This window comes from Tursiops truncatus, chromosome 1, assembly GCF_011762595.2.
Source record: "Tursiops truncatus isolate mTurTru1 chromosome 1, mTurTru1.mat.Y, whole genome shotgun sequence".
Lineage (NCBI taxonomy): Eukaryota > Metazoa > Chordata > Mammalia > Artiodactyla > Delphinidae > Tursiops > Tursiops truncatus.
The window spans coordinates 8,704,051-8,728,542 of record NC_047034.1 but is presented as its reverse complement, the minus strand read 5'-3'; the positions used below and the strand labels follow the sequence as shown (position 1 = coordinate 8,728,542).

The 24,492-nt window shown below is 37.3% G+C and overlaps 2 protein-coding genes across 8 annotated transcripts in view; one reads left to right on the top strand and one right to left on the bottom strand.

Moving 5' to 3' along the window:
- The window catches only part of RO60 (Ro60, Y RNA binding protein), a 24,362-nt gene extending 9,921 nt beyond the window's left edge, over positions 1-14,441 (top strand). For 4 of the 5 annotated variants that reach the window (XM_019920424.3, XM_073800236.1, XM_073800234.1 and 1 more), the window contains 8 exons: positions 2,717-2,937; positions 3,556-3,702; positions 3,956-4,093; positions 4,759-4,875; positions 5,560-5,673; positions 5,957-6,103; positions 7,614-7,692; positions 9,744-14,441. In XM_019920424.3, coding sequence (XP_019775983.2) covers positions 2,717-2,937; positions 3,556-3,702; positions 3,956-4,093; positions 4,759-4,875; positions 5,560-5,673; positions 5,957-6,103; positions 7,614-7,692; positions 9,744-9,904 — 1,124 coding nt within the window. In that variant the 3' untranslated portion in view covers positions 9,905-14,441. Of the gene's footprint in view, positions 1-2,716; positions 2,938-3,555; positions 3,703-3,955; positions 4,094-4,758; positions 4,876-5,559; positions 5,674-5,956; positions 6,104-7,613 lie in introns of all 5 variants that reach the window. The other variant, XM_004322937.4, reaches the window with a different exon arrangement.
- GLRX2 (glutaredoxin 2) lies at positions 5,867-24,492 on the bottom strand. Of its 3 annotated transcripts, XR_002173270.3 has the most exons (6): positions 23,885-24,045; positions 22,353-22,416; positions 19,189-19,365; positions 17,988-18,123; positions 17,573-17,643; positions 5,867-6,085 (listed from the first exon to the last, which is right to left on the bottom strand). XR_002173270.3 is itself a non-coding variant. In XM_019920434.3 (5 exons), the coding sequence occupies exons 1-4, from the start codon at positions 24,460-24,462 to the stop codon at positions 17,992-17,994; spliced, it is 435 nt and encodes a 144-aa protein (XP_019775993.1). In that variant the 5' UTR covers positions 24,463-24,492; the 3' UTR covers positions 5,867-6,085; positions 17,988-17,991. The 3 variants fall into 3 exon arrangements, 2 of the variants coding, with proteins under 2 accessions (XP_019775993.1, XP_004322987.1); XM_019920434.3 differs by lacking the exons at positions 17,573-17,643; positions 23,885-24,045 and adding an exon at positions 24,401-24,492; XM_004322939.4 differs by lacking the exon at positions 17,573-17,643.

Genomic DNA, 24,492 nt, shown 5'->3' with positions numbered 1-24,492 from the left:
TATTTCAGTTAAAAGTATATTGATTTTTTTCAGGTCAGTAGAAATAATTGCATGTGTGCCATTATATGAATATAATTTATGTAGCTAGTCTCTTACTGATAACAGCTAAGTAGCTTCTGGGTTTTTTATACTATTAAAAAAATACTACAGTGAAAAAACGTGGTTAATATAAATGTTTCTATAATTTCTGTAATGCTTAAATCCACAAAGAGTATGTGAAAGTGGCCCCTTTCCACACATTTGAACACTGACTCTTTACCAGTGTTTTTTAATCTTTGCCAATGATAGGTAAAAAATTTTATCTTGTTATTTGAATTTATGTATTTGGGCGAAAGCTCAACTTTTCATGTGCTTATTGATTATATTTTTCATGGATTATATTGTATCTTTTTTTAATCTATCAAGTTGCTGTTTTTAATATTATAAAAATAGCAATAATTATAGTCACCATTCATTCAACAAATATTTATTGAGCACCTACTGTAGATGGGGCACTGTTCTCAGAAGTTGGAATACCAAGTATAGGAATTAATAATTTATTATTATATGCATTGTATGCACTTTTCCCCCATTTTTTTTTTTCTTTGTCTTTTCGTTTTTTGATGGACAGGGTTTCTGGCACAGTGAAGTTTGGAATTTTCATGTAATCAAACTTATCTGCCTTTGTTAGTACGTTTTTATTTTATGTTAGGTTTAGAAAGGCTATTTCCAACCTAAAGTCATAAAAAATACCTGTGTTTTTTTTCCCTAACATATTCATGGCTTAATTTTTTTAACTTTAAAAATTTCTTTAAATTTTTGCTCCAGTTTGAGGAGGCTGTAGGCATCCAGCTTTATTTGTCTGTTGAGACACTATGTGGTGGTGTGGGCCTAAGTGCTAGTTCAAATTGGAAAAATTAGTTTCTGAATTTGTGCAAATAGTTATTCTAGTTTTGAATTCTTGGTCTATAAATTGAGAAATTAGTAGATATTCCCTAAACTTAGTCCCACACATAGGATTCTTCAATTCTAGATTTTTGAGGGCAGAACTCATACTTGAAACCTTGTAATAATAGCAATATGTTTAGGTGTAGAAGATCTTTAGGCTTCTCAGAGCCTAGTGTTTGGAAACAAACTCTTAAGTTACCAAGTAAGCAACTGATATGTGTATTTAAACAGATAAAACAATTCAAAGTGTGATTCAACTAATCACGTGTTTATTGTGTACCTACTGTGTGGCCAACACAATTCTAGGACTTGAGGAAGATAAAGATAATAATAAGACAGACTTTCTGAAAGTTTTTTTTTTTTAAATAAATTAATTTATTTTTGGCTGCGTTGGGTCTTCGTTGCTGCGCACGGGCTTTCTTTAGTTGTGGTGAGCGGGGGCTTCTCCATTGCAGTGTACGGGCTTCTCATTGTGGTGGCTTCTCCTGTTGAGGAGCACGGGTCCTAGGCACTCAGGTTTTAGAAAGCACAGCCTCAGTAGTTGTGGCACATGGGCTTAGTTGCTCCGCAGCATGTGGGATCTTCCCGGACCAGGGCTCAAACCCGTGTCCCCTGTGTTGGCAGGCAGATTTGTAACCACTGCGCCACCAGGGAAGCCCCGAAAGTTTTATTTTCTTTGGAAAGAATAGAAAACATGCTCACATGAAACATTAACTCATTTAAGGCAATGTAATACTTTGTACTAAGATCTGTAAGATAGCAAGAGTCACGATAATTTAGAAGTTCCTGCATGTTAGTACTAACTTTTGATCAAGTTATTTAAATTAGAGTTCAGAAATAGCACATAGGCTCAATCTGCCTTAGAGATGTATTTTATTTGGCCTGCACCATATTTTAGAAAAAAATGAACTCTTTCGCAACATCACATAAAAATCCATATTGTACCTTCTTTTGAAAACACGGTTTTTTGGCAGCAGTGAGCCAATATTTCACTAAAACATTTGTCAGGGCATTCTCTCTTTAGTTCACCACAGTGCTAACCACTCTCTCTTCTGTCAGTGGCCTCGTTCATTTATTTCCTTTACCTACCATTCCCCCATAGACCCTGGAATTTAATAATTCAGTCTGTCCCCTCCCCCCCTTTTACAGAAGTGGAAACTAAGGCCTAGAAGGATCACACAGCCATTTATTGACAACATGTAAGCTAGAACCCAGGTTTCCTCACCGCCCCCCAACTGAAAGCTCTTTCAGCTATTGAAAGGAATTGTAGAAGAAATGAACACATTATTTTCCCTTTTTAAAAAATTTGGCCTGTAATACTTTCTCAGATATTAAAAAAAAAATCACAAATTACCTACCTACCTGTCTACTTCCACTTATCTCTACAATTTATAAATGCATATTTATTTAGCAGCTAAAGGGGCAAGTGAATATGAGATTAATTGAGGTAGATCTGTACTTTTGTGAGTTCTGAGATTGTGGACCTGAGATAGGCACTGTGTACCAAAGGTTCTAATGCTAGTGCTTCAAAAAATAAATAAAAGCTCCATAATGAAATGACTTAGGATATTGGAGCTTTTCCTCCAAAGTCTCATGTTGAAGCAGTTATGAGGGAATAGGCAAAATTAGCAGACTCCATTGGCTTAAATGTGTTTGTAATATCATAGAAAGTAGCATGTCGGTTTAAACTCCCGTGTATCTAGATGTGCCTTTCACATAATGCGTTCTCCATAACATGTCCTGTTCTTTACCTTATAATCCTACATGCCTTTTTAATTCTTTGTTAAAGGACTTGCTATTGTTACCAAATATATTACAAAGGGCTGGAAAGAGGTCCATGAAATGTATAAAGAAAAAGCACTTTCTGTGGAGACTGAGAAATTATTAAAGTATCTGGAGGCTGTAGAGAAAGTGAAGCACACAAAAGATGAACTGGAAGTCATTCATCTGATAGAAGAGCACAGACTGGTTAGGGAGCATCTCCTAACAAATCACTTGAAGTCTAAAGAGGTAAGCAAATTATAATATGTTAAAGCATGTGATTAAACACGAGGAACTTACGCTGTGTATTAAAAGGATAAATTGTGAGTAATGCTTTTAAAAAATAATACTTAAAAAAATTAATACTTAAAAAAAAATTTTTTTTTTTTGCCCCACCACACAGTTTGCAGGGTCTTAGCTCCCCAACCAGGGATTGAACCTGAGCCCCAGCAGTGAAAGTACTGAGTCCTAACCACTGGACTGCCAGGGGATTTCCTAAAAAAAGTAATTTAAATATATCTTAAAATTAACGTTTATTTAAAACACGTAACACAATGCCCAGATGTAGTTGGCATTTTATAAATATTAGTTTCACTCCAGAAAATGAGCTGGTTAATTTGCCTCACTAATTAAAATAAATAAATAAAATTCTTATATGCAATTCCTTTACAAAATATACGTCACTTTCTTACCCTAGTAAAGAGCAAGTTATTTTATTTGATGAGCCTTTGACCAGTTCACACCAATTTTTATTTAGAACGTGCTCTGAACCCCAAAAGAAATACTTAGTCTATGTTATTAATTGATACAACAATGTTATACATTTACCCTTAATTCCTTATATTTCTACCTGTGTTATTGCAATAGGTATGGAAGGCTTTGTTACAAGAAATGCCTCTTACAGCATTACTAAGGAATCTTGGAAAGATGACTGCTAATTCAGTGCTTGAACCAGGAAACTCAGAAGTGTCTTTAGTATGTGAAAAGCTGTGTAATGAAAAACTGTTAAAAAAGGTAAGCATTACCTTTGTTAAATATTACTAATTGAAAAAGTTGGCTCCTAAATTTTGGAAATGCGGTTGGCACATTTTTTAGGTATTCAGAGACCAAGTTGCACTGACTCTTAAATCTAAGATTAATATGTCCTCATTTTTCTCTTTTCTTTATGAAATAGATTTATTAGCCATAATAACAAAAATCTAAAAGAAATAGTTACTGTTTTTCACTTGAATTTGACATTTGCTTTCTGTCTTGGTTGTGTTTCTAGGCTCGTATACATCCATTTCATGTTTTAATTGCATTAGAAACTTACAAAACAGGTCATGGGCTCAGAGGAAAACTGAAGTGGCGCCCTGATGAAGAAATTTTGCAAGCTTTGGATGCCGCTTTTTACAAAACATTTAAGGTAATGGTTTGATTTTCATTTTAAAACAAAAGACCCAGTTAGGATTTAATATCACATTTTAAAGATGATATTAGTAGTTTAACCATTTTTGATTAGATATTCATTTGTTTTTTTCTTAGTTCATGTGAAAATGAATATATAATTAACCTTGTAAGCTTATGAATAAAGTACTTCTCTCTACCTTTGGACAACAACCAGTTATCCTAAGATCATTTTGATAAGTTTTAAGGTACCAAATTAAAAACTTTGCATTCCTCTGGAGCCCTGTGACTTGGTCCTCTGTCCTCTGTTTTTCCGTTAATCAGTAGTAGATCTCTTCTGTCTTGATAGGAAGTGATTTTTTTAGGAATGGTAAATTTTATGTTATTTGTATTTTACCACAAAAAACTTTCTTGCTAGAAATTCCCAGTTTACTTCATGTGGAAAGATTTTAAAAAAATGAAGATCATAACTTCTTTAAATTACTAAATAGGCCGTCTTATTTCCTTTGTTTTACCTCTAGTAAAAGCTAAGCATTTGTAATTGTCAATTGGTAAATCAAATATCAGGCCTTTTATCTTAGTCTTTTGAATGAAAATTAAGTAAATATGATTCGTTAGAAATTTAATATACTTATCATTTCTTTGATTGCTTTTAATGATTGTTTGGTTTTGTTTTCTCTTTAGACAGTTGAGCCAGCTGGAAAGCGTTTCTTACTGGCAATTGATGTCAGTGCTTCTATGAACCAAAGAGTTTTGGGTAGTGTACTCAACGCTAGCACAGTAGCCGCAGCAATGTGCATGGTGAGAACACCTAAGACAATTTAGGATTTTGCCACCCTAAAAATGTTTACCCTGGGACAAAACTATAAAGTTGAATATGATCAAGAATTATGTTTTTGCTTGTTTTAAGCAAAGCTTTAAGTATTATATATATACTTGGGTATACTTGTATATACTTTTATACTTAGGTATATACAATATTGTAGGTATATTGAAAAAGCGTGTCTAAAGAAAAGTCAGAGTAGAAATTTTAATTTTACAACAGATTAAATATTGCCAGTATTTTTAAGGAAATAGATAATGCTTAGAGAAATTATTAATGAATATAGACGTTAAAAGATCAGGAACTAATAATAACAGGAGACTTGTTCTAGCCTGACTCTGTCACTGAATAACAAGTATATGAACCATAGGCGAGCTTCTTGGCTTCTCTTCTGTGGGTTTATTCCTTCTTTAATAAAACGAGAAGAATAATATATACTCTATTTGCTTCAAAGGATTGTTGTGAAAACCAGTTTCCTTATAAGAGTTTGTGAAAGTACTTTGAAAGTTATACCACTGTTACTATATAGTTTCCAAACACAGTAATATAAGTTTAGAAATAAAAGTAAGCATCATAGGGTATTTTCTTTTAAAGATGAACTTCAAGATACTGTATTTGTTTCCCCCAAATCTACTGAAAATTACTACCATTGAATTTTTCAGGTTGTCACACGAACAGAAAAAGATTCTCATATAGTTGCTTTTTCAGATGAAATGGTACCATGTCCAGTGACTACAGATATGACCTTACAACAGGTTTTAATGGCTATGAGCCAGGTAAGAAACTGTTTTATTAAGTTTATTTAACATGTATTATATAAAAATTTATTGATGTCATTCCTGATATTAATAAATTTGTGAGAACAAATTGTTTCATCTCAACTTTCTCATGAACACAGAATCAGAAATATATTTACAAGCCTTGGGAAAGCCTATATATTGGGTCTAAACAAAATAACCTATAAAATAGTATTTTTAAGTATTTAATTATTTCAGACATGTCAGTACAGAAATGAGGGCATTTTCTTGTATTCTTATCCATGTTTTTTTTCCGAGTTAGATCCCAGCAGGTGGAACTGATTGCTCTCTTCCAATGATCTGGGCTCAAAACACAAATACAGCTGCCGATGTCTTCATAGTATTCACTGATAACGAGACCTTTGCTGGACATGTCCATCCTGCCGTTGCTCTGAGGGAATATCGAAAGGTAAGATAAATTCTAATATTCTTTCTCACCCCAAATAAGATTCGATTCTCAAACATTGACTATATTTTTCAAAAAATGATACTGAAGGTAGTTCTGTACCTTTGTATAGGAATGTTACACCCGTTCTGGACTCAGTAGTTCTGTACCTTTGTATAGGAATATAACACCAGTTCTGGAAATAAGGAAGTACTACCTACACATACATAATTTATTTCAACAAGTTCCAGTTCCATACATTTTAATATCTTTTGCAAACAGTATTTTCGATAATAATCAAAATTTTTGTTACCTTAACTGTAAATTTTTAATGATTCAGTGTGCTCCTTGAAAAATTAAAGCATCATTTCTGAGTTTTGCTAAGGATTACATAAACCTAAAGCAAAGCTGTAATCTGTGTTTTAAGCTTTATGGGTATTTCTGTGTTCTAATCAGTGCTCTCTAGTTGAGCTTTCTGAAATGACGGAATTGTTCTATATTTGCACTATCCAGTATGAAATCTACCAGTCACGTGGCCTGTGGAGCACTTGAATTGTGGCGAGTGTGACCGGAAGTGGAAATAGAGCTTGATGAAGAGCAGTGGTTCTCAAAGTGTGATTTCCCTACTAGCAGCCTTAGCATCACCTGGCACCTTGTTAGAAATGAATATTCCTGGGCCCCATGGGGAGACCTGCTAAATCAGGAACTCTGGGGTGGGACTGTGTTTTAACAAGCCCTTCCGGGGATTCTAATGTATGCTTAAGTTTGAGAACAAGTGAGAGAACGGAATTCGGAGTCAAGACAGCCTGGGTTCTGAGTCCTGGGCCTTTCTCGTTATACTAACTGTGGATCCAAGTGAATTATCAATATTTAACTGATACATGTCATAGTAGTATATCACTACTGTGATATGTGCCATAGTAGTTAAAAGTACTGCGTAGCTTTTAGGGTTGTTATAACAATTACATTAGATAAATTGCCCAAAGAGCACATCGTGTCTGACATAGTGCACACTCAGTGATTGTTGGTTTTTCTCAAAAACTCAATTATTTTAGCCTGAAATCATAGCTGTAGAGAACAGGTTATTACATGTGACGTATATGTTATACATAGCAAAGTCATAAACCAAAAATTGATAACCCCAGGGAACTGTTTCCTTACATATATCCTTACATACTGCCCCAGAGTTTGACATGTTGGTAAAAATGTCATGCCCCTGAATATCCTGACTAGTTTCATAAGTACACAGTCCCTATGCTGCTCAGGAATGTGTTCTATGCCCATAAAATGAGTAATAACTATTGAACAAAGAAGCAGGAATTTCAGACAGGTTGTTGACATGTTTATTAATAACCTTCTATTCTTCTGAAGATCACATAGTCTGGCCCCAGAAGACTGACAGATTTTTATGGAGGAAAAACAAATTGGCTTTGTAATGAAAAGCTGTGATAGAATTTAAAGTGTTTTAATTTTAGGTTAAAATTTGCTTTTGCTTACATACTGTTTTTAAAATATTTTTGATCTTTTCCTACAGAATATGGATATTCCAGCCAAGTTGATTGTCTGTGGAATGACATCAAATGGTTTTACCATTGCAGACCCAGATGATAGAGGCATGTTGGATATGTGTGGCTTTGATACTGGAGCTCTGGATGTGATTCGAAGTTTCACATTAGATATGATTTAATCATACGCACCAGCACAGTCTAAGAGGTCCATTGCCATCAGTGATCTCGCTAATACACCGCTACTTCCCAGCTAATCTTAATCCAATGAAAGACAGTAGGATGATGGTATAGTATGTGCATAATGGAAAGTTTACCTTACCAAAAAAAAGGAAGGAACAATAAGATGAGCCCAAAGTTCTTTCTGTCTACTAAACTAGCTCTTGGGAAATAGCTTCAGAATACACTGTAGCCCCCTCTATCTAATAGAGAACTCTTGTTGAGAGGCTGTAAGATAGTCAAACAGTTTTGCTTTGGCGAATAATCACATTTGTACTTAGAAGAGAGAGCCAGAAGTGTAAGTAGTTCCATATCATGTCACTTATTTGAGAAATGCCTAAAGTTTTCTTAAATGTTTTCATTGGTAAAGGACAACTTTGATAATGTCCAAATATTCTGAAATGCACTGGACCATGTAACTGTGATGGAATATGAAACTCATTTGTAAACTTTTATACCAAGGGGGTTAAAAAAACAAACAAAAAAAACAAAAAAAAAAAGACATTTGATTATGAATGAGTTTTACAAATTCCTTTAACAGTTTTCTACAGTCACATAAATAGCAGCTTTCTCAGTGAAAAAGATATTTTGTTTCTGTGGTTTAATTTACACTTGTAGAATTGTTACCATTAACCAGAAACATAAGGGAAACTCCTGAGATCTGAAGTTTGTGTCAGCTAAGGAAGTCTATTTTGGTTTGCTTTTGTTTGTTTATTGCTGTGAGTGAGGGGGCATGACTTGACAGTTTCCTCTGGCTTATAACAACATAGCCACATTTAGGCACACTTTTTTTTTCATTCTCTTAAATGAAAACAGATGTTTCAAGCATTTAACTCCCCCCATTCATAATCTGAAAGTATGACAATTAAAATCTCAAACATAGCCAGATTAGCTTTTTCCTTACTTTAAAAATATTGTTTTAATTACTTTTATCTATTTTTTTAGCCAATTGTAAATGGGTTTTAGATATTTCTAATGGTAAACATGTTAGTGGCCTCCTCTCTCTTTGTCCATTATTCATCTGTGGCTTTGTCCATTATTCATTTGTGACAAAACATTCTTTTTTGATAGTATAAAAAAATAATAAAGCAAGGTAGGTCTTTCAGGTTCGAAAGGCAATTTTTGTGTGGCATATTATCACTAACCAGTCTGTAAGAAATTAATTTTTTCTATTTTATTTGTGTATATTAAACTTCCTATTCATTATAAAGTGCACTATTTTCTTGAGCAAGTATCCCTTCTTTGTGGGGAGGTTTAACCTGTTGAACTGCCAGTATATTTGCTCATAATTATATCATGGCTGTCTAAGATAATGTGCACATAAAACTTCAGTTTTTATGTATTGTTCTTTAAATGTATTTAAAGATTTACTGGGGATTTATAAAGCCCTTCTCAATATTATATGAAAAGTCAAACTAGTAAATGTAAATTATACTTTCACGTGCTTGGGGGTTAGAGGTTTTATGTTTTGGGGGGCAGAGGGACTTACGTAATGTTAGAATTTGTATATTTTCTTCTGTTTCATGAGAAATTTGGGCTCTGGGAGTAATAAGACAATGTTCCTTTCAAACTTATTTGATAAATTAATGCTGGCCTTGTCTGATATGTAGCTCTTCCTTCAAGGCCACTGGTAGCAATTTGTAAATATTATGATTTACCTGATTTTTTTGTCAGCAAAGCTAGTAGCACCATTACCCCCCCCAAAAAAAAAAATACATGGCTTGTGATATCTGTTTTTTATCCTCTGTCAGGCATTGGATTTGACATGTTAGCTACTTTTGATACATTAAAATATTATGTTCAGATTGAGTTTAAAGAACCTAACAGAATTTTGTAATAGTACTTGAATTCTTTAAGTAAACCCAAAATCTTTTTTTTTTCCTTTTTTTTGCGGTACGCGGGCCTCTCACTTTTGTGGGCTCTCCCATTGCGGAGCACAGGCTCCAGATGCGCAGGCTCAGCAGCCGTGGCTCACGGGCCCAGCCTCTCCGCAGCATGTGGGATCCTCCCGGACCGGGGCACGAACCCGCGTCCCCTGCATCGGCAGGCGGACTCTCAACCATTGCGCCACCAGGGGAGCCCCAAAATCTTCTTAAATTAAAAATTATAACATGATCTAACTTTTTATTCCTAATAGAAATGTTAAGTGGAATATAGTATAAACGTTTATTTCCTTCAGTTAAACACTGTTTCTATATTGTTTTTAGATAGATATGTTCAGGAACTAATATTAAATCCATCAGAAGTAAGATTAGATGTGACTTTTTTGAAGTCACATAAATAAGTCTATTAAATGGTAAGATTTTAGAAAGAAAAAACTAAAAGCCACCACTGAAGGTAGCTTTATTTTCAAATCATGGAGCTTTAGAAGCTGGAAGAAACCTTAGAAATTTAAAAGGTAATTGTTTGAGTTAGTTTAGGGATCCATGGTCTGAGAGAGTGTGACTTTGGAGCCCTAGATCTAGATCTAGAAACCTTGGTCTCTTCATTCCCATTCCAGTGTTCATTTCCCGACAAAATGGGAAGACATTGACTTACAAGAGTAGGTGATAAAATAGAATTATTCAAGACTTTTATCTTTTTAGGTATTAGGAAATAATGTATATACATGATTGCTTTAGGTGTAGAAAAACAGAACTTGTGAACATGTATACTTCTGTAGTTCATAGTAACCCTCAAGCACAATTAATGTCTTAATAACCTGTATTGCTATATAACATAGTCATATAGAAAGAATAAAAATACTTTACCTCATTATGAATAAAATGTACTCAAGTGATAAAGAAGTTTTATTTTCTGAATTACTTCTAGCATTATTGCTGATTAGGAAAATGTTGCTTCTAAAAAACAATCCTAAGAAAAGTAAACTTTATTTCCTAGAAAATATGTAAATATTTTCAGGATAGAGTTGTAATTAGTAAAACAAAAACTAATCTTATGATCCTACCCTATCCTTGTTAGTTGAAATTTCTTGGAAATTCCACTTATTAACACTTATGTATTATTTAGTTTAGTCATCATTTTAGGAAATATTGGTGAGGAAGACACTAGTGAATGGGGTTTAGCGTTATACCCTTCTGGAACCTCTTTTGCTTTATCTAACTTACTGTGTGACTGTAGACAACCAGTTTAACCTATGTGATTCAATTTTGCTATCTTTAAAAAGTAACATATCTGATGCTTGGCTCATAGAAAAATCAATGATTTTATATCTGTATAAAACTTTAAATTGGGAAGAAGGCTTGCAAAGAAATTAGAACTTTTTAAAAAAATTAAAAACACTTTTAATAGGATATATGTTTTGAAAGATAAAATGTTTTAGAAAAACAGCTCAGTAGGCTTAATAATTTTTTTAAACACTCCTGTTCTGAATGGGAAAATGTGGAAGAAAAATTTTAACAGTAAAGGTAATGACTAAAGAAATCACTATTCTCTGAAAAGAGAAAGGAATATATTCCATTAGCTAGATCAAGAAAAACTAACTCATACTCTAAATGAGAAGATGGTCTTACAAAAATTTGCTTAATGTTTTAAAATAACAGGTAAATCTACAAACGATAGAATATCAGTTAATCAGGATTTTTTTATGCAAAACAATTTAAAATTATTTTGGAAATTTAAGATAGAATTTCTGAATAAATTTGAGGATCTGACAATTAAGAAACATCTGTGGAAGCACAGTAAAGCTACATCTAAACAATAATTAAAGGGAAATGGTTGTGATCACTTATTGGACTTACTTCAATTTGACCTAAAGATGATATACCCACAGATCTCTCCATAAGTCCCTTACAGTTAGTAATCACAAATGAAAAATTCTAGTCTTGTATACCACAGACTTGGGTGATTCATTAAAGCTATATCCCCTCTAGAGAAATGTCAGCATCAATGTAAACATGCACAAGGGAGAATTAGAAAAAAGATAAGTTAAACTATTTCATTAGTTGTATTTACTGTATGCATTCAATTTAGTATATATCCCAGTTACTTGCTGCCTAGTCCATTATTTGTTGGAAGATTCCTTCTATACCTTTTTTTTTTTTCTTTTAAAATTCCTTTCTTCTGACATTTTGGTCTTCTGTTTGCTTTTCTAGTCCTGCTCTACCTGAGTAATAAAATAAATGACAGGAAAGTCACCCATATTTAGGTTTGGGATACATCTTGCAGATTGCTTTTTGTTCCATATAGATTTAAGGTCATATTGTTTTCAAATTAATAATGGGCAGGTCTCCTGGAACAATAATTGAATTGATAATTATCTCCCCAAATCAAGTTATATTGTATACCTTTTATATTAGATGTTTGCAGAAATGTTTGCAGTTATTCAGCCTTTGTTTGCAATTATAGATGTACCTAGCTCTTAGAAAAAGCACTCTTTGAAAAATAATTAAGTGAATACTCTTTCAGAAAATAGCATGTCTCAGTGCTCATATTTCCATAATTATAAAGACTACCCACAAAATCTTTGTCTACCAAATACTTCACAGAGCTTATATATACATGGCTTGTAGCATAAAAGGTCTTGTAAATGACATGTATCCACATTCAACATTTTTTTAATTGGTGAGTGTTTTATTTGCTTTTGAAAAATTATTATGAAGTTAATTTAAAAATTCTGTGGTAATATTTTTCATGTAGAAAACTAATAATGTTGTTAAACTTACTGTCTGAATAGAACTATAATAAATGACACATTTTCCTAAACCCTGAAAATACCAAATTATATAGGAAATTGGTAGAAAGAAACATAAACTTAGGAGTTATGTTGCAAAATTCAGTTACTAAAATTAAGGTGATTATTTTCAATGAGAATTAATTTTGTAAATACAATGAAAAGATATAAAAGATGTTTCTGAGCCTAAGGAGATTTTTCCCTTTGCTTCTATTTAATTTAGCACCACCATGTGTCATATTAATTTTATGAACACAAGTGATAATATACTTCATTTTAAAATATATTTAAATTTCTTTGCTTTTAGAAGTTACCAGAATCTGTTCTTGAACAAAAGAAATAGTAAGTTAGCTACACTTCGCTGGCTTCACTTAATGAATACTTGGATTGTTAAGTGTAGTAAATGAGGTTAAAGTCTTGCTATATATCATTACCACATAATTGATGGAAATTATATCAATACAATCATTGTATTGAAACTTCTGTTTAAATTACTTATTAGGCTTTATTTGCAATGTAAACTGTTTAGAATCCATAGATAGCCAAATTAAACGTATTATACAATTAATGAATAGTAACCAAGAAAAAGTGTTTTTGTTCACTATTATTCTAAAGATGGACTGCTTGCAGTTCGGTATGGTGTGACTAGACAACTTGTAATGCATTTGAGTTATATTTTCTTCCTTTTATTGCCAGCTTCTGATAATGAAGAAATTCTCCAAGAGATGAGATATATAAAATCATCTTTTTTAAAAAAAACTGAATGGGGAAGAGGTATTATAATCTAGTTCTAAACTGTCCATTTGCTTTATATAAAGGCTTTGATTTCCATATTTGACCACTCAATAAATATTTAAATTATACAGACTAATGGCTGCATAGAATAGAATTTAAGTATGCAAGAGCCTTAAAGTGAAAAAAAATGAGCCTTCTGACTGCCTTAAAATATGACTAGCTCTCCAACACAGGCATACGTACTTTGCATAGGGTCTGTTCATTAAGTAATGCCTTAATAGTGTCAGTGTTTCTGAAGTATAGAACTCGAAAGGTCTTTTACAGCTTTCTCTTTTACATAAAGAATGGAAATTTAATTATTAAGTTTTAAAACCGGATTGTACATTAGCTGTTTAAGCACCCATTAACAGGATAATCTAGGGACACTGATGTGTTATACATACATGACTGTTAACATCAGTAATATTTTGTGGTAGTTTAAGGTTTTTTATTGTTTTGTATAACAAATTATCCAGGAAGCTGGACTCTGTAACTGATCTCCAAGGACCAAGTTGCATATTTAAACACTCTGAATGAAAAATATAGTTGTACAGTTCCAAAAATGATTAATTTTTTAAGGGAATTTTTCAAGACAAAAGGCAAATATTTTGTTTCAAGCCTACCAGCAAATTCATTCAAAGAAGTGAATATAGTTGTAAGACATTGTGACTATTGCAATAAAAAGTATCCAGGCCAGTGATGTTTAATTACATTCACATTTTTACATTCACTTTGCCTTTCAAAGCAGGAATATTTTATAAAAATGAGAGAAAACTTTAAATTGTCAAGCTGGTGCTTAAAAGTATATAAAGTTCAATTTATAACAAGTTCCATTTCAAAGAAAAAGGACACTGAAAGGAGGGGCAGGGGGTTTCCTAGGTCTGTTGTTGATCAACTCACTGATAACTTTGAGTCTTCCAAGTTTTCACTGTAAATAACATACCTAGCAATGTAATTCTGCTGTTTTCTGATAGAAAATGGATGAAATACTAATGTATGAAATTTATTTCATGACAAAACAGTTTTCACCAATACTGTGAAATCTGGACTCTCCTTTCTAGCCCTGCAAAACCCCATACTGGATAAATCATTTTAGACATGGAGTGCAGGTGGGCACAATGTGAACTGTTTCTGGTCACTTGTATTATTGTAAAAATTGATAGATGTACCAAATAAACTCTATGCACATCAAGTAATTGTCTTTCCATTTCTTTAAAGAAGAATTTTAAGGTTATTATATGCCTTATAAAATGTAAGGCTCTTAGCAATCTTATAATATTTGAATAAGATGAAATTAAGGTTTGACCATTAATATTGGTCTTAAAATGCCGCTACTTGTATATAACTATTATTTAATTATTTAAAATATGTGGTTGGGGATTCTTTTCCAATGGATATTAATTATAGGATCAAAACAACTGGATTTAATAAAAGTGCATATTCTTAAAGAGTTTAAAACAGAATTCTTTTGTGAAAAAAAAATTCAAAGTTGCCTTTGGGAGTGGGAGAGGGATAAATTAGGAGTTTGGGATTAACATATACACACTACTATATATAAAATAGATAACCAACAAGGACCTACTGTATAGCATAGGAAACTATACTTAATACTTTGTAATAACCTATAAGTAAAAAGGATCTGAAAAAGAATGGATATATATATATCTGTAACTGAATCACTTTGCTGTATACCTGAAACGAATCCAACATTGTAAATCAACTATACTTCAACAAACATTTTTAAAAATAAGAAAATAAAAGTTGCCTTTGGGAAAAGTTAACACCAAAAGTCAACTATGCAAATAAAAATATTTAAGTGCCAATTTGCAGAAATTTCTTTCCTCTGAATTCCCGTAAAACTTTCATATTAAAAGTTCTAAGATCTGAGCTGTAGGTTATGAAGAAGAGTGAGAACAAGTTACATATGAATATACCCACCAAAATTTTGAACATTTGATCGATTCTATAATTCTCCATTTAAAGATGACAGTGAACAGTTATGGAGAAAGGAAGATCACAAATACAGTGGACCCCTGAATGGCTGGTTGGACCCTTGAACGGCGGTTGGTTGAATCTGGGCATGCAGAACCTTGGATGCAGAGGGCTGACTATAAATTATCCTTGGATTTTCAAGGTGGGGGTTGGAGCGCCTAAGCCCTGCGTTGTTCCAGGGGTCAACTGTATACATCTCATAGATGAAGAAAACTAAACTTAAAAAAACTTTCTTTTAAACCTTATCAAGAAAACTTGCCTTTAAAAAATATGTTCAAATGGTATTTTTTTAAATATTAGTAAATAATAAAATGCAGATACATTTAAACAAATGACCCCTTTTTTTCTCAGCAGCTTTTCAGCTTCCCAATTAAATATTTTGGCAATTTATATGTAAGTTGATTAGTGATAAAGTGAGAAAACAAATGGCCCATTTTTAAAATATTAAACAGTATGTCTTTCAGATCTTAACATTTAAAATAGAGGACCAAAAAAAAACAACGATATCATTACTTTTTCTTAAACTGGTCATGATTTTCTTTCTAACCTGTGGTTTTGGAAAGAAAAAACAGAGCTGCTGAAACCCCTCATACCTAGTTTTGCCTTAGATTTACATTATACTTTATATATATATATATATATATATATATATATATATACTTTTATCTAGCTGTAATTTATGGTGTCATGGACTGAATGTGTCTCCCCAAAATTTATGCTGAAACCCTCATCCCCAGCACCAATTATATGAGTTTTTCCACTGAGAATCTGTTACAGTCCCCTATTGAAATCTCTTCCTGTTAATCCTCGGCTTTGTAACTAGCCCCTGCACAACTAGTTAAATCCTTGGTCAGCCAGGATTGGCATGTCATCGGGGCAGCTGCTCAGACCCACAAGACTGTCCCCTCCAGCCCTCACTTCAGATGCCAATCTCAAGTCCAGGTTGTCACCTGTGCTTCTCCCAACCAGATATAGACAGGATTCCACCAACCCTCTCCCTCCCTTCTTAGGTTTGATTAGTTTGCTAGAACAGCTTACAGAACTCAGAGATAACATTTTACTTTCTGGATTTCCAGTTTACGATAAAAGCCTCTAACTCAGAACAGCCAGTTGTAAGAGAAGTATAGAGCAACGTATGGGGAAAGGGGAGAGCTTCCGTGTCCTCTCTGGGCACTTTGTTCTCCCCCGATCTCCACGTTTTCACCAACCAGGGAGCTTCACAAATCCTGTCCTTTTGGGTTTCTACAGAGGCTTCATTACACAGGCAGGATTGATTAGCCATTGATGATTGAACGCAATCTCCAGCCCTTCTCCCCTCCCCAGAGGTCGGAGGTGGGTCTGGTATTTCCAACCTCCTAATCACAAGCTTCCCCAGGCAACCAGCCTCCATCCTCAGGGGCTTTCCAAAAAACACCTCATTAACATAACCAAAGACAATTTAATAGCTCTTCTCACAGGAAATTCCAGGGGTTTCAGCTGTGTGCTAGGAATGGCATGAAGACCAAATATATATTTAATATAAATCACAGTATCACACGAGGTAACATTTCCTCTACTCTCTAACAAAGAGTTTACAACATAGCAAGCATGCAGGAATTTCGCATCATGACATAATGAAAAATAAAGGGCTAAAGGAATGCCTCCACTGTTCCATTCCAGTTATAACTTATCACGTGAGAATGAAATAGTCCAAATTCTTGCTTTATCAAGGTCTAACGACAGCTTAATAGACCATGTAGGAAGCATCATTGAGGGCAAATGGCAAAAAAAGCCACCAGCTGTCTTCTGCAGGACTATCCCTGATTCTCTGATCCATCTTGAGCAGAAAGCAGATGCTCACCGCTTCTCTTAAAGTCCATCTTCCTCCCACCTCTGAGGAAGAGTTTTCTCTTCCCAGCATCTGGTAATCTGCCCCGTGTGACTCTGTGGGATCAGCTAGAATTCCCAGTCACAGAAGCGAAGAATATCTACATCAGAAATTACTTTAGGGACATTCAGTTTAATCTCCCATCCAATACCTGGATGCCCTATGGAACATTTCCAACAGCTTCCAACACCTTCTGGAAAGCAGAACTCTCCACCTCACACTATAACTCAAGTGTATTTCTGAACTGTTTCCGCAGTTCATCCTCATATAACGCTGAAATCTTCCTCCTCTTAATTTCTGCCCAGAGGTGCCGTTTTATTCTCTAGAACTACCAAATCATCAGATGAATAATGTGGTTTTTCTAAAATGAATTTCATTCCATCCTACAAATTTAATATACTTCTTTCACTCTAGAAGCACAAAGTGTGAAGGCTTGTCACAATACAGTACAAGGATATCCCTACCGAGTTCACAACTGCATCAGTGAGAGCCTTATTTTGCAGAGAAGGCACCCATCAGCGCTCACCACTGAAAGCTAGAAAAGAAAAGGCATTAACTCCTTCTGAATACAATACAGAAGAGTCCCAAATGCTTACTTTCCAGCTCTTGGTTATAAAATTCATCTATAAATTCCGAATAAAACACATTCTTTCCTTATCTTTTGATACAACTCTACTCCTTCAGTTTTAAATATCCATTTTACTCAAGAACTGGCAAATAAGAGGTTTCCAGCGTGATTTATTGTTCACTATTTTTTACAACTTTTTCATGAAGATAATTCATATATTTAAAATACCCTCGAATATTTAAAAGGCATTATCAGGCATTATCACTTTAAATATATAGTGACATTTTATTAGCAAAGTTATGAGCACCTACCTCACTAAAATTCCTTCCTCTTACTTTTTTTTGGATAACACTGGTGAACTAGTGGAAGCAATTTCCCTTCTTTGTGAAGCCTGTGAGTGTCAGTTGCACCGCCAATAAAAGTTCCATTGACAAATATTCTTGGCACCTGTTGGATAAACAAAAGATTAGATGGCACCTTGGTGTCAGAAGCATAAGGCCATTCACATGTGGCTAATACATATTCCACTGTGAGTACTTTTATGGGCCAGACATACACGAAGCTCTTTGACTAATTACCTATTTAACTTTACAACCCTTCAGGTAGGTATTATTTTTAGCCTTATTTTGGAGGAAGAGGAGGCACAGGAACTTGCCCAAGATCACAGTGATAGTAAATGACACAGCTGGGATTTAAATCCTGGACAATCTAACTCTCCACCCACTCCCTCTCATCGCTATGGCGTATAAAAGGCAAAATAAAGCAATCTCTAATTATTAATAATGTTTCAGTGGTTCTTTCTTACCATTGTTTACTAAAGAGGAAGAGTACACTATCAACTCCTTCCAGGCACATATAAACAAGAAGGAAAATGGCAATATTATCTATTTTTCTTTTGTTTGTTTGTTTGTTTTGGGTTGCCAGGGCGTTTGGGGGGATTTTTTGGCCGTGCCACGCAGCATGCAGGATCTTAGTTCCCTGACCAGGGATCAAACCTGTGCCCCCTGCGGTGGAAGCATGGAGTCCTAACCACTGGACCGCCAGGGTGTTTTTCTGATAATGCATATTATGGGAAAATCCACAGATTGCAAGAATCTAAAAACATGGAGCCCGAAAGTACTCCTATTAGCACAGAACATGAAGACCAACCCTTGGTCTTCACTGTTCAAGGGAGGAAGGAAGGATGCTTTCATCTTGAAAAAGCCCCAGGAGGACCTCAAAGATTCGTAGACCAGCACTCACAACACCATTACCCCTCCCACCTCACACACACACACACACACACACACACACACACACACACACACACGCACACACGGCAAAAATAAAAATAAAACAAATGAACTCTGCTGTTTCCTAGTCTATGAGTCTGGTTTCCAGATCTGCCATTTCTGTATCAATTAAGATTCTCAGAGTATGTCTGGCTCACTTTTCCCATCATGAGGGCACAGGCCCAAGGTGACCCAACTCAGTCCCCACTTCGGGGCAAAGCACCACAGTGGATGTACTCACAGTTCTTTCACCGGTCATTTCGTGAAGAGCGTCTTGTAACTGGCTTCCGTGTTCAAGCATGTCCAATTCCACCACTTTATAGTTTACACTCATGTCGTGAAAAAGTGTTTTTGCCATCGTACAGTAAGAACAAGAAGTTTTGGAGAAAATCACCACACAATTATTAGAAATGATTTCCTGAAGGAAAACAAACCAGAACAAAAAAATCATTTGAATTCTAGACATTATCTTTCAGAAAGGAATCATGATACAGTAGAAAGGGTATGGATTTTGGATTCTCACAATTCAGGGCTCAAACTCAGTCGCCATCAATCTGTTTTCGCATCGTAGATTAAGGACAAAGAAACATTATTAAGAAAAAAAGGATGTGACAGGTGGAAAGTGTTGGCAAAGGGTAATAACACCAATAATCACAGCCAGTTCATATACAGCAGACACTTCTGTGTGCCGACACAATTCTCAACACTTTACTAGCTCACTTAAACCTCACTACAGTCTTGAGATAGGTGCTATCATCACCTCCACTTTACAGATGAGGAAACTGAGGTACAGAGGAGGGGAAATAACTTACCCCTGGTCCTCAGCTGAGAAGTGGGCAAGCTGGGATTTGAACCCAGGCAAGTCTGAGGCCACAGCCCAGGTAGTTAATCTCTGCTATACTGCTTCTCAAATATTCAGGTGTTCAGGAGTTAACTCCTTACCTTCCTTAACTTTTTTTCTTAATTTTTTATTATTATTATTATTTTTTACCATCTTAACCATTCTTTGCCTTTTTTTTTTGGCTGCACCACGCAGCTTGCAGGATCTTATATCCCCCACCAGGGATCGAACCCGTGTCCTCTGCAGTGGAAGCGTGGAGTCCTAACCTAACCCCTGGACCGCCAGGGAATTCCCTTCTTTGCTATTTTTAAAACTGGAATATAACTGATTTACACTATTATATTAGTCTCAGGTGTAGAGCATAGTGATTCGATATTTTTATACTTTACAAAATGATCACCATTTCCTAAATGTTCAGTGGTGAGAAATGATGTATGATTTCTCTTTAAAATGTAAGGCTTTCACGGATCCAGATGTAAACAACAGCTTACCCTACCCCTCAACTTCCACTCCTTCTTGTGTATCTTTATAGTAAAAAAAACAAAACAAAAGAAGTCATTACTGTTTTGATAAGGTCTTCCCACAGCGTTGTTCCTGGAAATGCTACTTCCAGAAAGACTGATTCAATGGGTTTGAGGCAGAGGTCAGAAGCTATTTTTGAAAAACCTTTCCAGATGATTCTAATGATATCAGCCTGGTTTGGAGGCTACTCTCCAGGCTTTTATCACAAAGACCCTGAGACTCTGCTATGCATCTGCGTCACCTGTGAAATTTGTTGAGCTTTGTATTCCTAGACATATCAATGCCCAGGTACTTCAAGAGTTTCTGAATGGCCATGTCTGGCACCTAGGCATCTGCCTAGGCTGTCCTAATGTGGGTTATAAGCAGCACCTTCAAGAAGACCAAAAATCAGAAAGTAGAGCACCCAGGCGAAGTGTTTCAGAAGTTATATCTGCCCTTGGGTGTCAGAAGGGTTCTAGGTCAGTGTCTAGGTGTCTGCAGATTGGTCTATTTTTATGCTTTCTCTCCTGCTCACTCATAATATTTACTACAGAAGTCTATCTCAGGGAGAGCCAGACACACCAGAGATGTACTACTGAATCCATTTTATAGATGAGAAAACTGAGGTTGGGAAGTTCACAATACTGGGTGGGATTCCACCCAACCTGTCCCAACACCAAAGCCAGTGCGCCTTCCTCACTGTGCTGCCTCGGGTTAGAGACACATGGACCATAATTCAGAGAGAGAGGAGCACCCTGGCAGCTGAGACGTAGTACAAACACTGATGAAGAGATTCCAAAGTGAGCCGAAACTCAAGGTGACAGTGTCCAAGTTTCTTGAACCTTCCTTCTCACCTTTTCTCAACCTCGTCCTTGCTAAATAGTTCATGGTTTTGTATTCTTTATTTTTATGGACTGAGTCATGCGGTATGCAGGACCTTAGTTCCACGCCGGGATCGAACCCATGCCCCCTGCAGTGGAAGTGCAGAGTCTTAACCACTGGACCGACCACCAGGGAAGTCTCCCACCTCACCATGGTTTTGTTTTTTTTTTTTTGGCGGTACGCGGACCTCTCACTGTTGTGGCCTCTCCCGTTGAGGAGCACAGGCTCCGGACGCGCAGGCTCAGCGGCCATGGCTCACGGGCCCAGCCGCTCCGTGGCATGTGGGATCTTCCCGGACCAGGGCCCGAACCCACATCCCCTGCATCGGCAGGCAGACTCTCAACCACTGTGCCACCAGGGAAGCCCCTCTATTCTTATTTTAAAAGAGGCAATCCCTCACTATAGGTCTCCAACATTACTGTTATATTCAATGGCTGTGGGTGGATACTTCTGTAGCCAAATAAAGGCAAAAATGTTTGTGTGAAGTGGTGTTTGGTGGTGAGGAGCAGACAAATGAGTATGTCCTGTGGGCTACAAGGGAACAGAAACATACACACAAGAGGCATTTTCTGAGGCAGACTTAACTGGGCTTCGCAGTGCAAGCAAGAGAAAGACAAGAGAACACAGCAGTGCACAGTATCCTTGAGAGGATCGGTCATAGAGTAACTACGGCAAACTAGGTTCTGTATTAGGGAAACAGCTTCCCAGACCAGAACCAAACACTATCCCTGGGTAAGGGCAACCTGACTGGTACCAACAGTAGACCTGCGCTGGGTGAGATGGTAAGAGCAGCCAACAACATAGACCCAGCTTAGGGAAGTGAAGGCTCCATTAAGAATAAATCTCATAGGGACTTCCCTGGCGGTCCAGTGGTTAGGACTCCGCACTTCCACTGCAGGGGGCACAGGTTCGATCCCTGGTTGGGGAACTAAGATCCCACAAGCAATGCAGCACAGTCAAAAAAACCAAAAGAATAAATCTCATAAATTCTGACTAACAAAATGATCTAGAGCTTCTTTGTCACATGCATGATTTTGATAGCGATTTAAAAATATATAAGAACTTAGTAATTCATTTGCTGCACTATGACAGGTTTCGATACAGAATAAGCATATTAAATGTGTAAGACAATTGTTTTTCCACCAAGGAAAGTTTTTTCCTACATGTCCCACATCACTCACTTGGATCTGATTCATGGGAGTAGTTGCTGTGTTCCCCAAAGATGACGATGTGCTGTTCCCCATCCTAAAAGGAATTTTAAAAGGCAGTGCAGTTTATTAAAAATTAAAGACAATATATCAGATGAGATCCATTTGAAGAAAACCCGATATGCTAATATATATCCAAACTTATGAAAGAGAAAAAAGTTTTACTTATTATCAGTACAAAATATCAGTTTACAAAGTATTTGTTTACTAATATCAAAAGGGCCTGTGTGCTTCTCTAACTAGCCTCCAGAACAGAAAAAGGAGATTAAGGGGTGCAGGGATGGAATAACATAGAAATCTATTTGTCTTATCAACTAAGAAAACACGTCCTTTTCATCTCAATTCCAGCATTTAATTATCATCCCTAAACCATCTACTATTTGCATCTACTCTGGAAGCAGGAATTCCAGTAGAACTTTCATAAGACAATGCTTTCTTGGGTACTAAGAGAGGAGGTGGGAGGTGCATTCTGAAACATCAACCTCTTCTCTACCAAAGAAAAGAGAAAGCTTCTGGAAGGCACTTTTCTCCAATTCTAGTCGAGAAAGCAGCAGGTGTTCAATAAACGTTTCATTGATGAAGCAGCCACTAGCCATGCCACATTTATGGAGCACCTACTATGTGCTAAACGGGCGAAATGCCCCAGGGATACGTATCACTGGAAGAACTCAAAGAGCCTCAAGGACCTGTCAAATAGTTACACTATATGATCGGCACCTTCCGGAGGGGTCTCTAGTTTAGCATAGAAGGTTAATCAAGAGTTCCTGGAGTCTTGTAAAACTGGTAGGAGTTACCAGATCAAGGAATTAGGAAGAAACTCCCAGACAGAGGGATGGATGCACAGATAGGCGAGCGGACAGGACAGCCCCGACCAGCCGCGCGGGAGTGAGGCGGGCAGAGCATCCGTCTGGGCAGTGGGTCTCGCACCACAGGCCTGGGAGCCGCGGGTATTCACCGTCCTCGCTCGAGCCAAGGACGACTTCAGCATGAATAGGCAACCGTCCTATCCTCAAAGACTTGGCGATTTGGTAGAAAGCGCCACTTTCACTTCCTGCCGCAGGGTTGCCAGATTTAGCAAATGAGAATGAAGATCGCTCGGTTAAATTAGAATTTCAGATAAACAGCGAATAACTGTTTAGCTTACATATGTCCCGTGCAATATTTGGTATATACTTAAACCAAACCATTATTCGCTGTTTATTTGAAATACCAATTTATTAGAGCATCTTGTATTTTACCTAGCAACCGAGGGGGAGGGGAGGTACAAGCGAACAAGACAGGTATTTGCAACCTGAGAGTAACGTGATCCTTAAGTCAACCTGAGCGCTTAGGGAACATTCCCTCCCCGCCCTTCCTGGGCCCCCAGCCCTCCGAGGGGCCTCGACACCTGCATCGACTCAGGGCCCACCCGGCCCCCGGGAAGAGCCGCCCCGCCCACCGCTAGGTCCAGACCCCCGCGAGGCCTCTGCGCCACGTCCTGCCGATGGTGGTCGCGGCGCCCTTACCCAGAGGTCGAAACTCCCGCTGCCCCCTGGAGCCGGCCCGCCGACCTGCTCCCGCTCCGGACAAGCCGCGTCCCCACCAGTGCTGCACGGCGCCTGTACATGGCCCTGGCTCTGGGCCGCCGCGAGCAGACACGCCGGCGACCGCGACTCGGGCGAGCCCGCCCCCGCCCCCGCCCACCGGCCCCGCCCCGCCGGGCTGCCGGCGCCGCCATCCGCCGGCCCTGCCCCTCTAATCGTCCCTGCCCCTCTAACCGGCCCCGCCTCCTCCCGCGGTTCCACCCCCATTCGACGGCCCCGCCCCTCCCCACCCCGCAGAACCCGCCTCCGCCCACCGGCCCGGCCCCTGCTAGCCCGCCCCGCCCCCGCCGGCCGGCCACGCCCCTCCGGGCTGCCCGCGCGGGCGCCGGTCTCTCTGCGCGGCCGGCGGCTCCTCCCTGTCTGGGCGCTCGAAGAGCGGGGTTCCGCGAGTCCCCGCCCACTTGGGAAGAGTTGTCGGAGTCCTTGCTGAGGCCTCACCTGCCCGTCTCAAGGTTCATCCAAGCCCCGCACGTGTTCCTTTTAGGGTTAGGGACGCTCATGAAGGCTCACAGGCACGTGGAGATAGTTCT

Excerpts from the sequence above, each read along its gene's own strand:
- GLRX2 (XM_004322939.4), bottom strand. The coding sequence starts at position 23,985 with ATGTACAGGCGCCGTGCAGCACTGGTGGGGACGCGGCTTGTCCGGAGC. Across the intron at positions 22,417-23,884 it reads GCGGGAGTTTCGACCTCTGG|GATGGGGAACAGCACATCGT; the intron begins GTAAGGGCGCCG and ends AATTCCTTTTAG. Across the intron at positions 18,124-19,188 it reads AAATGACCGGTGAAAGAACT|GTGCCAAGAATATTTGTCAA; the intron begins GTGAGTACATCC and ends TTTATCCAACAG.